The following is a 16,268-nucleotide window of genomic DNA, read 5'->3' on the forward strand; positions in this document are numbered from 1 at the left end:
ATTAACAAATACAGCATTTCTTTTATTTGTCCAGCTATTTTCCTTGTCCTTCGTGATGTTCGATAACCAACCTAGATTATCATTTCTACCTAAGCGTTGTTTCTGAAATTTAATAAACATAGTAAATCATTTCTTTTAATTACATAATTTTTAGTTTCTTTTAGAATTTAAATATCCAAGTGTGGTGGGATTTGTTTTCCTTAAAATAATATGGAAATGACACCACGAAATGGAGTTTTGCAAAACAGGAGAGAAAATAGTATGCAGTGTTTATTTTTAAAAACCAAATTTAAACATTTCAAAGAAAATATAATCTAATATTCGAATACAGTTAATATGCTGGTCATTTTAAAGATTGGCTTATACATAAACATTGTTTCAGCAACAATAAAAACAATTCAATGAACACATACCAAGAAATCGCACAGTTCTCCTCACCAGTGGGTTTATATAGCAACAGTCTCCAGTTAAAATAGTTTTCTCCTGGTTTTCAAAATCCCTTGTGGCCAGTTGTAGGCAAAACACAGCAGTTTCTCCAACTATTATCTTCCAAGGAAATAAAAGATTAAAGAACATTAGAATTTAACCAGTATAAATGTAGAATATTTTTATTTTTAAAAAATGCAAAAAAAGGACTTCCTTTGAGTGGTAATAATCTCAATATAAACCTGAACCATATTTGGGTAACCTGACCCTTTATTTTTTTTTGAGGTACGCGGGCCTTTCACGGTTGTGGCCTCTCCCGTTGCGGAGCACAGGCTCCGGACGCACAGGCTCAGCGGCCATGGCTCACGGGCCTAGCCGGTCCGCGGCATGTGGGGGTCCTCCCGGACCGGGGCACAAACCCGTGTCCCCTGCATCGACAGGCGGACTCTCAACCACTGCGCCACCAGGGAAGCCCCAGACCCTTTATTATAACCTTAATCCCTATATATATAAAACCCATATTTCCCTCAATTCAAAAAAGTATTAAAATGATAAATTATGAATAAAAAGACTATAACATTTTTGCTTTCTAAAAGACTTCATTAGAAGTGAAATATATGAAAGATCTTTGCTTTAAGGATGCACTCATTTTTTATCTGTAATTGAATTTCAAGTTTCATTTTTAAGTGATTATGTCTCATTTAAATTTGACTCTGCCATAGATATCAGAACAAATCTCAATGAAAATAATCTTGGGACTTCCCTGGTCGTCCAGTGGTTAAGACTCCACACTACCAATGCAGGGGGCCCAGGTTCGATCCCTGGTCAAGGAACTAGATCCCACATGCTGCAACTAAGAGCCTGCAGGCTGCAACTAAAAGATCCCGCAGGCTGCAACTAAATATCTTGCATGCCACAACGAAGACCCTGCATGCCGCAATGAAGACCCGGTGCAAACAAATAAAAAAATAACTAACTAAATAAATAAATATCTTTTTTAAAAAAAGAATGTTTTTATTAAAAAAAGAAAAGAATCTTGAAAGGATCTGATATAAATATACCAATATAAAATTATATTAATACTTTTATAACAAGAAAATATAATCAAAATAGTATCACTATTCTATCTGGGACATTATTAAGAATTGTAATCACTAATATATTCTTTATACTTTAGTATGCATATGTCATTTTATTTTATTTATTTTTTATTTTTTATTTTTTTGTGGTATGTGGGCCTCTCACTGTTGTGGCCTCTCCCGTTGCGGACCACAGGCTCCAGACGCGCAGGTTCAACGGCCATGGCTCACGGGCGCAGCCACTCCGCGGCATGTGGGATCTTCCCAGACCGGGGCACGAACCCGTGTCCCCTGCATCGGCAGGTGGACTCTCAACCACTGCGCCACCAGGGAAGCCTGCATATGTCATTTTAATCGTTATAAAAACTATATGAAACAGAATATTATCATACCTCTTTGACAAGGGAAAAAAACAAGACTTGGAACTCAAATGAATTGTGAAAGGCCACAGAGCTAGTGAGGAGAAAAATTAGGTTCTGATACAGATTCTTTACTCAACTATGTGATTTATGAAAGGACCTGGCTACCTTCCACTGGTGTTTGTACCATTTCATTAGTTTTTATACATGGTCTTTAAAATCACTCATCAGGGTATTAGAACAAGTGTCATGTGTCATAATACCATTTTACAGATGAGGAAATGAAAGCTTGAGGAGGTTAAATAATTTGCTTCCCATAAGGCCAGTCAGAAGCCAAGCAGAAATTTCTGACTCAGCCCTAGATCTTCTGACTCTATTTAACACCACAAACAACCACACTAGAAATAAGATTATGAGAAAAGAAACAGGAGCCAATAGAATGTCTCCTAATTTGTCATTGTTTAGGTTAGTTTTTAGGTCATCTTATCGAGGTTAAATAACGCACTATATAGGGAGTCCCTGACATCCACTGGAGAAGTGATTTTGGGGTCTTTGTGAAAAGATACACCTACGATTACCAGATATTCAAAATTATGAGTGGGAGGTAGAGAAGGAGATCACAGGAGACTAATTTTATCCCAATATGTGCAACAGATTATGAGGCATCTCTTAATTTTTATCCTTCCTTCTACCTCCTTTTCCTCTACTATATTTCTTCTTCCCAGTATGTGAGGGTTCAAAGTTTAACCAGAAGATGTTGAGCTGAATTACTTTAAAGGAATCTAGTCTTGCCTATCTGGTAAGGTAGAATTGAATTAGGAAAGGCTAGAGGCTATAGCTTTCCAAATCCTCCTGAAATTTTTAACTGGCAAAGTTGAGCAGGTCAGCCTAAACAGGCACAACAGGTATTTTTTATGGGTTCATCAGCTGCCACCAGGGTTCTAGGAGAAACTGACAAATAGACAAGCTGTGTGCCTGACACCTTCTTATCTCCCATTCTGAATCACTCTTTCATGCCCTACCTTCCTCTCTGCTGCTCCTTGAAAGAAGTTACTTTCTGAGTTCTCAGTTCCAACTTCTTCCAGGTCTGTTTTACCCCAAAATGTTCCAAATTCTAACATTCTATTATCCACTCCACATCATGAGCTGACTGATGCCCTCCGATTCTGCCCTCTGAGCCTTCTCTTCTCCACAGCAGGTATCATGGGGTCTCCGCTCCCGGGTTGGCTCCACCTCACAGTACACTGAAACCACAACTCAGTCTGTTAACACATTAAACCCCCTAGACTGTAGTAGATACCCAAGAATTCTTACTGAATGCATGAATGAGTCCCATCCTCAATAGATCTGAAGGTCTTACTCTGCCTCTGACCTTTTACCTGACTCCTAAATAACCACCTTTTTCTGCCTTGTTCTTGTGATGAAGGCTCTACCCTCTACCCTAGTTCCTATAAGCAGATCCTGTATGTTTAGTCTCTGACTTGGTTACCCATTTACTTACCAGACTAAAAGCTGCTTTGTCCAGGATACTCTTCCCAGTTTTCCTAATGCTAACCTCTCGCTTGTCTATATCCCTGCAAACTGCATGTTTTTGAGCTTCCTGTTTCTGTCTTGAGCATATCTGTCAAAACACTGTCTCAGTCAATATTATTTGGCTGCTACTAAAAGAATCCCACTCAAACTGGATTAAGAAGAATAGGGAATTTATTCTAAGGTTGGTGGATTATCTCAGAACCTAGTGTGAAAGGGCACAGGATTAGGTTCAGGGATGGAAATTTCTCAGGAGTCCAGGCAACTACTCTCTCAGTCTCATTCTTCTTCTCTGGAGTCATGCTGTCTCTCATCTCAGCTTGTCTCTGAATGCCTGACTCATTCTTGTCTTTCTGCAGCCGCTTCTCCTGCTTCCTAGTGTACACAAGTGCTCCAGCCAGCCCCCAGAGCCCTGCTTCAACATGTCAGCTCAGTTCAAGGAAAATTCGACTAATTAGATTTACTGAACCTCGATTCAAAATTCCCAGAAGGTTCAGCTTGAGACAGGTGTCTCTTCGGTCCAATTAACCAAGGTTAAGAAGGTGTGATATGGTGTATGAAAACTGCCTGGTGGGTAGAAAGGTTAGTTCCCAAAAAAAGAGAGTTGCAGTGATGTCTACTTCAAACTCCCATCCATTATATCTTGCTGGACCTCCTCCGTGCTAGTTCTTGCCCTTCGACTAGCACTTTCTACCATGTTCTCTGGATGCTGGCTTCTGTCTGCCTACCTGGACTTCATCTCATCAAATTCATGTGCCTAGGCCCTAGTGTCTGCTTTTCTTCAGTGGGTATGTCTGCTTCCCATGTCCCAGTTCTCCCTCCCTCACTGTGACATCTGTGGAACTCCTCATCCAAATCATATTCTTTCTTAACTTCCCTCATCCCAACTTCCTAAGTCAAAACTCCCATTGCTACACCTCTCAGATAAATTCAAGTAATGAAAATAACACAATTCTTATTACGATGAATACCTAGATGCCTCTGAGTTAAGGACCCTGCACTGATGTTTAAGGAAGGGTTTATAATCTAGTTGGGCGGACACAAGGTGAGATAATTAATAATGGTGCAAGGCTGTAAACGCTGAGTTTTGACTGGTTTGGACAATAAGTGCCAGTAGAACATTTAGGAAGTGTCACTGAGTCACTGAGGGCATTTATGGTGGCCATGAAATGTGCCACTAGGATCTCCTGCTCTGGGCAGGCTTTTGGTCTGATGTTCCCAGTTGTCACACCTCTGGATCAAATACTGAGTCCCTGCTGAGGCCACACTTCCTGCAGGCTCCTCCTGGCAATGGCTAGGCATGGTGGGGGAATTCAAGTGAGTCTATTCCTCTAAGATGTGGGATAAAGCCTCCCCATGATGCTGGCCTTTCTTGGAACTGTGCTGTACTCTGAGGCGCTTCCTACCCAATCCTCCTTCCTTCCCCCTCTCCTTCACCAGGGTCAGCCTTCCATCACAGTCTGAAGGTTCTCCTTGCCTTCTCTGGTTTACCACCCTGCAACTATCAGCTTTTACAAGTGTTTCCCTTGATAAATATATGGTATATATCTAATCACATTTGGTACCTGCTTCTAGAAGAACCCAAATTAACATGGCATCAAAGAAAGACAGGGGGTGATTCTTACTACACTTCAAGGAAGTATAGTTCTTAGACAGATGTAGAGGATTTGGATGGAAGCTCTATGGGGAAGACAGTATTAGGAGAGGAAAGGAGATAGCCTTTCTCCTTGTAGCTCTCAACTTGAGCTGAACATAAGGCTAAAGTGGACTGAGTTTGCCTTGGAGGTAGAGGCTCTGGTCAGTGAACTGCAGATCTAAATTCTATGTTCCCTGATTTTATCAGGTTCTTTTTCTCTTGACCTGTCAGAAGCCCTCCCTAGAGGATTTCACTCCTCCTAAGGCTTTACCAACCCCTGCTACCATAACAAGTCCTAAATATTTCTCTCTCCCCTGAGCTCCAGATGCAGGTCTCCAACCACCTATCAAATAGCAACATCTCAACATGCTCAGACCTACATACTGAAGCCTCAAAGCCTTCCCAACCAAAGTGAAATTCTAGTCTCCCACCCTAAACCACCTGTCCAACTTGGACACACAGGCTAAAACTCTCACACCCTTACACACCAGGCTGAAACCATTTCCCTCCTCTGCCTCTCTCTATCAACTGCTAACTTCTATTGCTCTTATATTTTAATATTCTTGTATTGCTCTTATATTCTCAGAACTCACCTCTGTGCTTGCGTTTTCCCTGCTCAAATTGTGTGCAATCCAAATTTCCTGTTTACAATTTCCAGTGTGTCTTCATAGCCAATGGAGTAACAGAAATTGTTGTAAGAGATTGTTTACAGGTGAACCTAAACCTATCTTTTTCAGCTTCCCTTACAAGCCTCCAGACACGCTATGTTCTAGTCACAGCTAAACATTTTCATTCCCCAACATACCAGGCATTCCCATACATTCTGGCTTGTATACTTGGTCCACGCTTATGATAGGCAATGGTAGGCAGTTCTGTTCTTAAGACATGATTTACATACTGCCTACTCTACTGCAACTCTATTCCTGGTACAACCCATCCCTCCCTCCCTCTGTGTTCCAATAGCACTTTGTATATTTATTATGGTACTTTACACATGCTTTTACAAGTATCAGTAACATCTGTCTCCTCCACTTAATTGAGAGCTTCTCTGAGACAGGGATTGTATAATGTTATCTTTATAGTTCCATATTAAAACACAGTGATTGGCAGTAAATATGAATGGCTGCATGAATGAATGAAATCGAGCTCAATCTGCCCTTAATAGATAAGGACACCAACCCAGAGAGAAATAAAGAAGTCAAACATGGTTGTTACTGGCACAACCAGAATCTGAATCCAAATTTAGAGCTATTTTGACCACAGCCTTTACCTAGGAATGTGTAAGCTTTTCCTCTAATTTTCCCAGGTTAAGCCAGGTCAGCCCCCTGATCCCTACAGACACTCCTCAATGCTCAGGTTACATCCTGGAGTCCCACCATACTCCTAGCATTTCTACAGTTTTAAGGGAAAGGTGCTGGGGCACAAAGCACTTTTGTAACTCCTGGAATCTCCAGATATAAGAGAACTGAGTATAGAAAAAGACTTTCCTGATCCTTTTGACACACACACCAGTCTTCCCACAAAGACCAAAAAAGCTTCACACCACCCTTTCTAACTCTGCCATTATTATTTTGAGGTTCTCTTTCCAGTAAAATTTCTTCATATTTCTACTGCATGCATTAGGTTCTTACATGTAACTGAGGACCTGGTGCTTTGGTCCTTTCTCACCATTGTCAAGAAGGAGTTCTTAATCTGGAGTCACTGGCTGCCATTTTCAGTAGATTCCCAAAGCAGCCCTTGGGGAAAGATCATAATTGGTTGCTTTCTCTCCTGGGAGTGGGAGACAGGGAAACATGACAGGACAAGGGCATGGAAGCCATAGATGGAGATGCTAAAAGCTTTGTAGTTTTCCTTGATAAAATTCCCTTTCTCTGTGAACTTATAAATGAGAGCTGTTTCCAGAGAGAGTTGAGATGATGAACAGTGTTAACTGAGACCCACCAAGAGGAAGCATGTCCCCTCCTGCCTGCCACAGGCTGCAGCGGGCTACAGAGAATGAGAAAGGAATAGAACATCGGGAAGGACACCTGTGGCTCTGGTGGGGAGAATCAACCAGCTTCCCATGGGCCAGCAGTTCATTGGGGCCATTCCTCCCCCACCTCAGCAAAAGCTCCCCATTCACTGGGAAATAAAATTTAAAAAAAAAGACTCTACTGGTAGAGGGAGTGTAGGCTGGCACAGTAAGAACTCAGCAGTCAACCCTCACTTCATTTCTTGCATCTGCCTTCCAGCTCCCCTCATCTGGGCTCACTAACCTCATCCCACCATCACGCCTCCTCTGCTAAGAGAGGGGAAGGCCCCTGTTCCCCCAGTTCCATTGGAAGCCCTCAAGCAACCTCCATGGAAGGTTGCTGTCCTTCATGGTCCATGACAATATATCTGGAATGTGATAAGATGCCCACCAAAGGCTCAGGAGCTGATACTGAAGGGCTGTCACTGCTTCACAGAGCTGTGTCTGAGCAACTGTGCTGTTCCTTGAGTCACAGTCCCCTCCCCACTTCACCCTGACAGTCTACTTCCTTGGAGAAAACAGTTGTGCCCCTGAGCCTCACCCAGCCTGTAAATGGAAGCCCTACAGTCCACTGACCAACCAAAATGAAGTACTATATGCTCCCTATGACACACCACCCTCTGAGTCACTCCATCATGCTTTACTGAACTCAGTGTTGACATTATGAAGCTGCTTGAACCCTACCTTGCTTATCGAGCTGGGCCTATACAGTCCCCCTTCCTAAATGACCCATCAATGCCTCCATCTCATCTTTGAACACAGATCTGGTATCCAGTTCTGTTTCTTATCTTTTACTATGTTCGTCAGTGAGTAGAAAGCTCCACGTGGCTGATGAAAGCAACCTACAAAAATACAGGTGTGAATCATAAATCACTAAGTATAAATTTCTCTGTTATGAGCACATAATGTTGCCTTCATACCTCAGCTTCCAGGGCTTGACCCTCTGTTATCCCTACTTCTTCATGACAAAATACAGAAGTAAGTTTTTTCCAGGATGATAACATCATAGTAGACTTTCATCAAATGTCAAACTCCAAATAGCTTTATGTTCTCACTTATAAAAACCCAATTAGAAATTCCTCTCCCCTTCAACTGGTGGTCACTCAAACATGTCCACGCTTCATTGGTTTGAAATTAGCACAGGAAAAATATTTCAGATTGTACTACAGCAGCAGAAATCATGCAATCAGTGTGGTGGTACTGGACATGTGTCTCACACATTTCAAATATATGTCAAATAATAATATCAACTTTAAATCATAAATGTTTAGTAATGGCACACAGTTAAGTTTTAAAATGTAGGAGGGTACTGGGTTTATATGTAGGTTCCTATCAACCACATTTTGCATTCTTGGTTATTATACAGACATATATAGAGACAGAGCCCATTTCCCATCTAGCCAAGGAAAGTTCTAAGCTATACTAAGAGGTAAAAAGCTACACTGGGTACTATCTCATTAATTTTGTGTCATGATACAGAAAAACAGGTTTCTTCTGTGTATATATGGATTTCACTCTCTCTAAGTAAGGCAGTTGTTAACTTCTTGGAACAGTTTCTGAGTGAAATTGAGGTTAGGAGAGAGGAGAATTAATTGAACTAAAATAGTAATATAGTTAGTGAAGAAGTAGTTGCACAATCCCTCCCAGCAATTCAGAAACTATGGCTATGTCTTGCTATAACCTGTTTATGTTTCATAATTTGACCACCAAAAACTTATATTCTCACTTTCATACTATAAAGTAGCTGTGGGAAGTGGCTACCTAGCTGGACCAATATTCCCTGCACACCCACCTCTAGGTGATTTACACCAAAGGATGAATTACCTATGGTAGTTTCAGACCAAAAAGGCAAAAAATCAGGTGACTTCTCCATGTTCTCTCCCTGCATCTGTTGACTGGAAGCAGAGAGATTTCTGGGTCCATCAGTTGTTGGTGTCACAAGACAGAAGGAGTCAAGGTCCCTGAATCAGCAGCCCTGCACTGGACTGTTACATGAGTGAAAAACTCTAGTGTATGAAGCCAGTGAAGTGTGGTGGTTTATTTGTTACAGCAGCTAGAACTTGCTAATTTACCTGTTTTTCATAAAAAGGGAATAAGTCTCAGGCTCAGAGTACTCAGCAGAAAATAACTGGCTATAATAAAAAAAACATTGGTTTTCACTGTATTTAATTTATGGTTACTCTCTATTTATCAAGTGATACCGGTGTTCCATTTACAGTAATAATACAAGTTTTCTTTTATAATAACTTGTTAGCAAAGTAGATTGATTTAAAGAAAAAATAAATGATAGTTGAGGGGATATGCAGCCATGATAGAAATCATGAAGGTGATACCCTGAGAGGTAAATTTGGGAAACATTTAACATATAATAAAAGCTAACTTAAAGCTTCTGCACAGCAAAAGAAACAATCAACAAAATGAAAATGCAACCTATGAAATGGGAGAAAATATATGCAAATCATGCAGCTGATAAGGGGTTAATATTCAAAACATATAAAGAACTCACACATCTCAACAGCAAAAAAGTCAACCCAATTAAAAAGTAGGCAAAGGAACTGAATAGACAGTTTTCCAAAGAAGATTTACAAATGGCCAACAGGTACATGAAAAGGTGCTCCATATCACTAATTATCAGGGAATGTAAAGCAAAACCACAATGAGATATCACCTCACACTTGTGAGAATGGCTATCATCAAAAATATGAGATAGCAAGTATATGAGAGGGTATGGAGAAAAGGGAACCCTTGTGCACTGTTGGTGGAAATGCAAAGTGGTAAAACTACTATGGAAAACAGTATGGAGGTTTCTCAAAAAATTAAAAATAGAACTACCATATAATCAGCAATCCCACTTCTGAGGGGTATTTATCCAAAGGAACTGAAATCAGGATATAGAAGTTACCTGCACTCTTAGGTTCAGTGTGGCATTATTCACAATATCTAAGACGTGGAAACAACCTTAGTGTCCAGTTATAGCTGAACTGATAAAGGAAGATGTGTTATGTGTGTGTGTGTGTGTGCGTGTGTGTACAGAATGGAGTTCAACCATGAGAAAGAAGGAAATCCTAGTTTGTGACAACTTTAATGAACCCCGAGTGCATTATGCTAAGTGAAATAAATCAGACAGAGAAACACAAATACTGCATGGTATCACTTATATGTGAAATCTAAAGAAACAAAGAAAGTCAAACTCATAGAAACAGAGAGTAGAATGGTGGTTTGGTTATCAGGGGCTGGGAGGTTGGGGAAATGGAGAGATACTGGTCAAAGGGCACAAATTCCAGTTATAAGATTAACATCTTCTGGGCTTCCCTGGTGGTGCAGTGGTTGAGAATCTGCCTGCCAATGCAGGGGACACGGGTTCGAGCCCTGGTCTGGGAAGATCCTACATGCTGCGGAGCAACTGGGCCCGTGAGCCACAACTGCTGAGCCTGCGCATCTGGAGCCTGTGCTCCGCAACAAGAGAGGCCGTGACAGTGAGAGGCCCGCGCACCACAATGAAGAGTGGTCCCCGTTCACCGCAACTAGAGAAAGCCCTCGCACAGAAACTAAGACCCAACACAGCCAAATATAAATAAATAAATTTATATTAAAAAAAAGATTAACATCTTCTGGGGTTCTAATGTACAGCATGGTGATTATCGCTAAAAATACTGTATTATATACTTGAAGGGTGCTGAAAGAGTAGATCTTAAATATTCTCACCACATACACAAAAATGTGTAATCACGTGATGATTGGAGGTTGGAAGTGTCAGCTAGGGCTATAGTGGTGATCATTTTGCAATATAAAATGTATCAAACCAACACACTGTACACCTTAAACTTACACAATGTTATATTTCAATTATATCTCAATAAAGGTGGGGGAAAAAAGATTTCAAAAACACATAGCATTTACGACATTTTAGGGACTATTCTCAGTGCTTTGCAAATATTTACCAATTTAATATTTAAAACAACCCTATGAGGTACGTACTGTTATTGAAATCCAGTTACAGATGAAGACTATGAAGCACAGAGAAAGTGTCTAGGATTGGATATAGAGTGAGGAACCAACCTCTCAACCCAAGGCAGCCCACCTCCTGAGCCCATGCTCTCAATCTTTACATGTTAAGAGCAGTGGTTAAGATGTGGGTGTGCGACAACAAGGAGGCCCTAATACCTTAGGGAGAGGACAGATTTAGTGCAACAGTGGGTCAAAGGTAGCTTAGATAGAAGGCTAGGAGGCCAAGAACTAGATTTGTTCCTGTGAATTAAGGTTTGTAGTGTTTAAAAAGAGACTCCTGTTAAAATGCAGATAGCAGGGGATAAGAGACACATGAAAGCTGTCAAGCCACCCAATGGATGAGACAATCTTATTAAATCATTTTTAACTGGGAAACCAGAGGAAAGGGATATATTTTTTTGAGAGTGCTCGATGGGTGGTGATTCCCAGATTCGGTCCCCACACAAGCAGCATCAGCAGCATCTGGGAACTTGATGGAAATGCAACTCGGGCCTCACCCCAGTCCTACTGACTCGGCAACTCTGGGCACGGGTTCCAGCCGTTACTGTTTTTATAAGCCCTCAAGCTCTCTACAGGCTATTTCAAGGAGTCTAAAACTCCTGATTACCACGTTTTAAATTTGTCAGGGACATTTTATAAAAGAGGTTTCTAGATATTTATTTGAACAAATAATTATTAGGTACTTGTACTGTGCAAAGAGCTATTCTAGGCATTGTAGTGAAGGGTGGGATTGTAGAAGAGGTTAAAGTTAAATGAATCCTAAAATATAAAGAAATCCAATGCTCTCACTTTCCAGATTTTGTTTGTTTGTTTGTTTTTTGTTTTTTGTTTTTTTGTGGTACGCGGGCCTCTCACTGCTGTGGCCTCTGCCATTGTGGAGCACAGGCTCCGGACGCGCAGGCTCAGTGGCCATGGCTCACGGGCCCAGACGCTCCGTGGCATGTGGGATCTTCCCGGACCGGGGAACGAACCCATGTCCCCTGCATTGGTAGGCGGATTCTCAACCATTGTACCACCAGGGAAGCCCCTTCCAGATGTTTTACATGAGACTTGGAGAGATGAAGTACCCTGACAGGTCATCCAGTGCTCAGCACCCCAGCAGGTCATGCTCATTCTCTGGCTCAGAGTCTACTCACCACACTTCTCACTATGGCTGAAATGCAGGAGGACATCAGAGAAACATCCAACTTCCCTGCCACTATGGTCATATACACAAGTAATACTAGTGAATGAACAAAGAAGGGGTGAGATAAGGAGTAAGTGCTGACAGAGGAGTTGAGTATGCGAGTGAGCAAACACCCTTGCAGAAAGGGATCCAGTCTAAGCAGTGTGGTCAGTATTAACTCTCTAGGGCCTGAGGACCAGAGAGCAGAGGATGGAGAAATACTACCTGGAATGTTTTCTCCAAGCCCAGGAAAGGCATGCCTGTGTCTCCAAGGCAGTACAGTAAGTATGGGCTCGAGAACCTGACTGCCTGGAATTGAGTTCTGCCTTTACCTCTTCTTAGCTGAATGACCTTAGATAAGTCACATAACTTCTCCTTGCCTCAGTGACTTCATCTATTAAAAAAAAATGATAGAAATAATGCATCATGAGCTGTGGTAAAGATTAAATGAGTTAACTATTACAAAATTCTCAGAACAGGAGCTAGCACAGAGTAAGCACTCTACACATTTTAGCTATCATTAGATGACCTTGAAGAATCTGTCCAGCTCAGATCTGTGATGGGTTAGTGTTTGTGGTAAGGGAATCTGGGATGCCTGGAATAGCATAATAAAATGGTTTGATAAGTTGGAATAGTATGAAAGTCCTGCCACTAATCTTGGGGGGCACACGTGTGTTGTGTTGGGGGGTTGGCAGAGCAGCATGAGGATGCAGAAAAAGGAAACACGGTCTGCCTAACAAGGCACAGATTTACATGCTATGCTCATTCTTGTTTGTTTTTTTTTAATGACTAGATGCTTGTGAAAACCATTAAAAAAACTTCTTTCCTATTTAAAATAATAGCTGCTAATTAAACTTTACATGATATCCATACTTTGCCCAACCATTCATATAAATGTAGTGAACATAAGCTATGAGAAAAATGAATTATAAGAGCACTGTAATATAAATTCATTTTTCATATTTGTAGTGTTTTTTAAAAATTTTAACATATAGGGTCAAATTCTGCATGTTCACAAATCTGTAGGCCAGTACGGTTATAGTGTACCTGTCATTCCTCAAAAGAGCTAGCTTATAATTAATAAAAACTAGTATACAGGTTATTAGCTTGCTTTTAAGCTCTTCTAAAATACATGTTTGAATTAATTTCCCCTGTTCTTATCAACCATAAAAAAGCAACATGAGAAAATTTATTATTTGGGACCTGGAGATAACAGAGTTTTTAGAAATGAGCCTTTGAAGCAAAAGCAGTAATGAAATGTCCCTATGTCAGTGCTTCTAAAACTAAGTTCAACAGGATGTAAAGTAATGTTTTTTTGTTTTCTTGTTTGTTTGGGTTTTTTTTTAGGGAGGTTGGGAGAAGACTCCTAGATCAAAAAAAAAAAAAAAATCAGCTGAAAGCTGCAAACTCTAACCCCTCCTGGAGACCCACAGGGCACATTAGCACATCAAGATTCATAATTTCCAGCTACCCTATGATGGTATTATTCTACTGTCTTCATTTTATGGATGAGGACACTAAGGTGTAGAGAGGTTATCTGTCTTATCTAAGATCATTCAGGTAATAAGTCAGGAAGTCAGGACTCACTCAGCTCCATGCAGTCCAGTTCTGGAGTTCAACTTGACATCGTAAAGTTGTATTATCTTGCTTTATTTTAGGAAGAAAAGTCTGGTAGCTAAAGCTTTCTTGCCTGAACTTTCTGCATTTAAAAGTGTAATTTCCTCCCAATTAGCTTTCCTACATAACCCAAAGCATGACAATCTGTTAAAGAAAACTGTTAACTTTCCAAAATTGATTTGATCTTAGCAATCTATCTTCTAGGGACAATCCTGGTAGAGTTGTATCTCAGAAACACTAGGCAGAGTTAAAAGCAAAATCTTTTTTTTTTTTTTAAGAAGAGAAAAATTCACATTTAGGAAGGATTAGCTAGTATAGCTATTTATGATAATTGGATAAAAGAATTAGGGCTCCTTAGAAAAAGTAAAGCTGAGAAATGCTAACTTTATAAAGCAATGATGAACTCATTCACCACTTCCCTAGTTATTAAGAAGAGGAGAGAAGAATGTCTAAAACAAAAGAGACCAAGTAATAATTCACACGAGAGAGAAATATATTACTCTGAAAAATGACACAGGTGGGAAATAAAGAGGCTTTTAAGTAGTGTTTTGAGATGTATCTGTGTAGCAGAAAAGCACCCAGGGAAGGATAGTGGGATTTACCTGACCTTTTCAATCGATGGCTAAGAAAGAATGACATTTCTTCTCTATAGTACAGATGAGTTATACGTTCCCTTACTGGACTTCTTTGGAATGCCTGCTGGCAACTGAATCTGGGGAGAATAATCTCAGGACCTGAGCCAATGTAGTAACCCTTCATTACTGTCTTTAGTGGACAGTAATTTTTTTTTTTTTTTTTGCTAGTTCAAAGAATCTACACTGCTGTTTGGTTAAGATTTCTCCTGGACCAAAATACAAGTTTCTATTGTACAACAGGACTGAATGATTAGTGGTCACCTTCAAGTGCCTTACCCGCATTAAGGGAATATGCATTCAACAGACTAAACTCTGATACTCTGAGTAACACTCTCCTTTCATGAAAATAGGCTTTTAAGGTGACAGCTCTGCCTGGGAAAGCAGAAATAGTATTCTCTGCAATTTCAAATTCATCATACAGATCTTTCCCTTGAGGCCATCTTCTTCCGGTTTTCTTGGCTTTCATTTCTCTCATCTTTAAATAGACTGCCAGGACAAATGTCTTTTAATGCCATTCATTTTTACTGAAAAAAAAAAAAAAAAGACTAGACATTTGAAGGACTTTATTTTTAAAATACTTTCTCAGGAAAAATAAATGTTGATTACGCAGGAAATGCTTCTACTTTACCAAGTCACTAAAAATGCTGATGAGAATGTATAAAGACTAGCATGATTGAAACCCAAAAATAGATGAATGAGATGAATCTTGGAACATAAGCTAATTTTGCAGTCTGGTCTCACTTGTATTTGGTGTACGTGTAACTTTCCAGCTTATTGCTCCCAGCATATTAGGAAAAGGTACAATTATAACTTAAATGTGAAATCCTAACAGTTCTGATTCCATTGAATTTATTAAGCAAGCCAATGTAAGGTTTTCCAATATATAACAGGAAATGCATTTTAGAAAACTGATTGTATATCCCCAAAGCCCTTAATTTAAGCTTATGATACATACATATTTATTATATAAATTCATAAATACACCCTCTTTGTTGTCATCTTAAAAAGCGATATATAGCACTTTCCATGGACCAGGTACTGTTCTAAACACTTTACGTATATCAATTTGACATGGTCCTCACAACTACCCTATGAGGTAGGTATTATTATCCCTTTTTACAGATAAGGAAACTGTGGCACAATAAGGTTTAGTAATTTTCCTAAGGTCTCATAGCTAATGGCAGACCTGAGATTCAAATCTAGGCAGTGTAACTCCAATTTTAATATTATATTCATCATTAAAGATTTTTGCAGGAATGTAGTCAAAGCACTTTAGAAAATCCATATTAACCTACTTTATCACTCAATGTCAAACTTGACATTGTAATATTTTTTATTATTTAGCTTGATTTTAGGAAGAAAAGTCTAGCAAAGTTTTTCACCTGAACTTCAGCACTTATGAATATAATTTCCCTCAATTAGCTTTTCTGAATAAAGTACAAATACTGGAATCTGTTTTTTTTAAAAAAAAGCTAGATGAGGCTTATAGATAAGGTGTTCTAATGAACAGTTAAGTGCATTCAAACGAAGAGTACAGTCTGTATGGGTAGGCAGAGTGTAGTGAGGCTGGGAATATTAATTTCTGCAATGTCTTCCCAGCCTCCTGCATCTTATTTTTAGAATCAGCCTGTTACCCCGAAATGTCATTTGAAGTACTGGTGATGGCGCAGTTTGGTGGGAGGTTCAGATAATATTAGCAGGAAGTTTATTTTTAAAACTTTGAATAAAAATTATATATTCATATTATTTCTCAAAAGAATAATGACTATATATTTATTTGCAGGAGTTTAATAGAACAGTAG

At 39.8% G+C, this 16,268-nt stretch overlaps 1 protein-coding gene across 2 annotated transcripts in view; it reads right to left on the reverse strand.

Moving 5' to 3' along the window:
• The window catches only part of PLPPR5 (phospholipid phosphatase related 5), a gene marked incomplete at both ends in the record, with an annotated part of 141,776 nt that overhangs the window by 99,847 nt on the left and 25,661 nt on the right, over positions 1-16,268 (reverse strand). For both annotated transcript variants that reach the window (XM_079697989.1, XM_079697988.1), the window contains one exon: positions 414-546. In XM_079697989.1, coding sequence (XP_079554115.1) covers positions 414-546 — 133 coding nt within the window. The remainder of the gene's footprint in view (positions 1-413; positions 547-16,268) is intronic.

The sequence above is a fragment of the Hyperoodon ampullatus genome, assembly GCF_949752795.1.
Source record: "Hyperoodon ampullatus genome assembly, chromosome: 2".
Classification (NCBI taxonomy): domain Eukaryota; kingdom Metazoa; phylum Chordata; class Mammalia; order Artiodactyla; family Ziphiidae; genus Hyperoodon; species Hyperoodon ampullatus.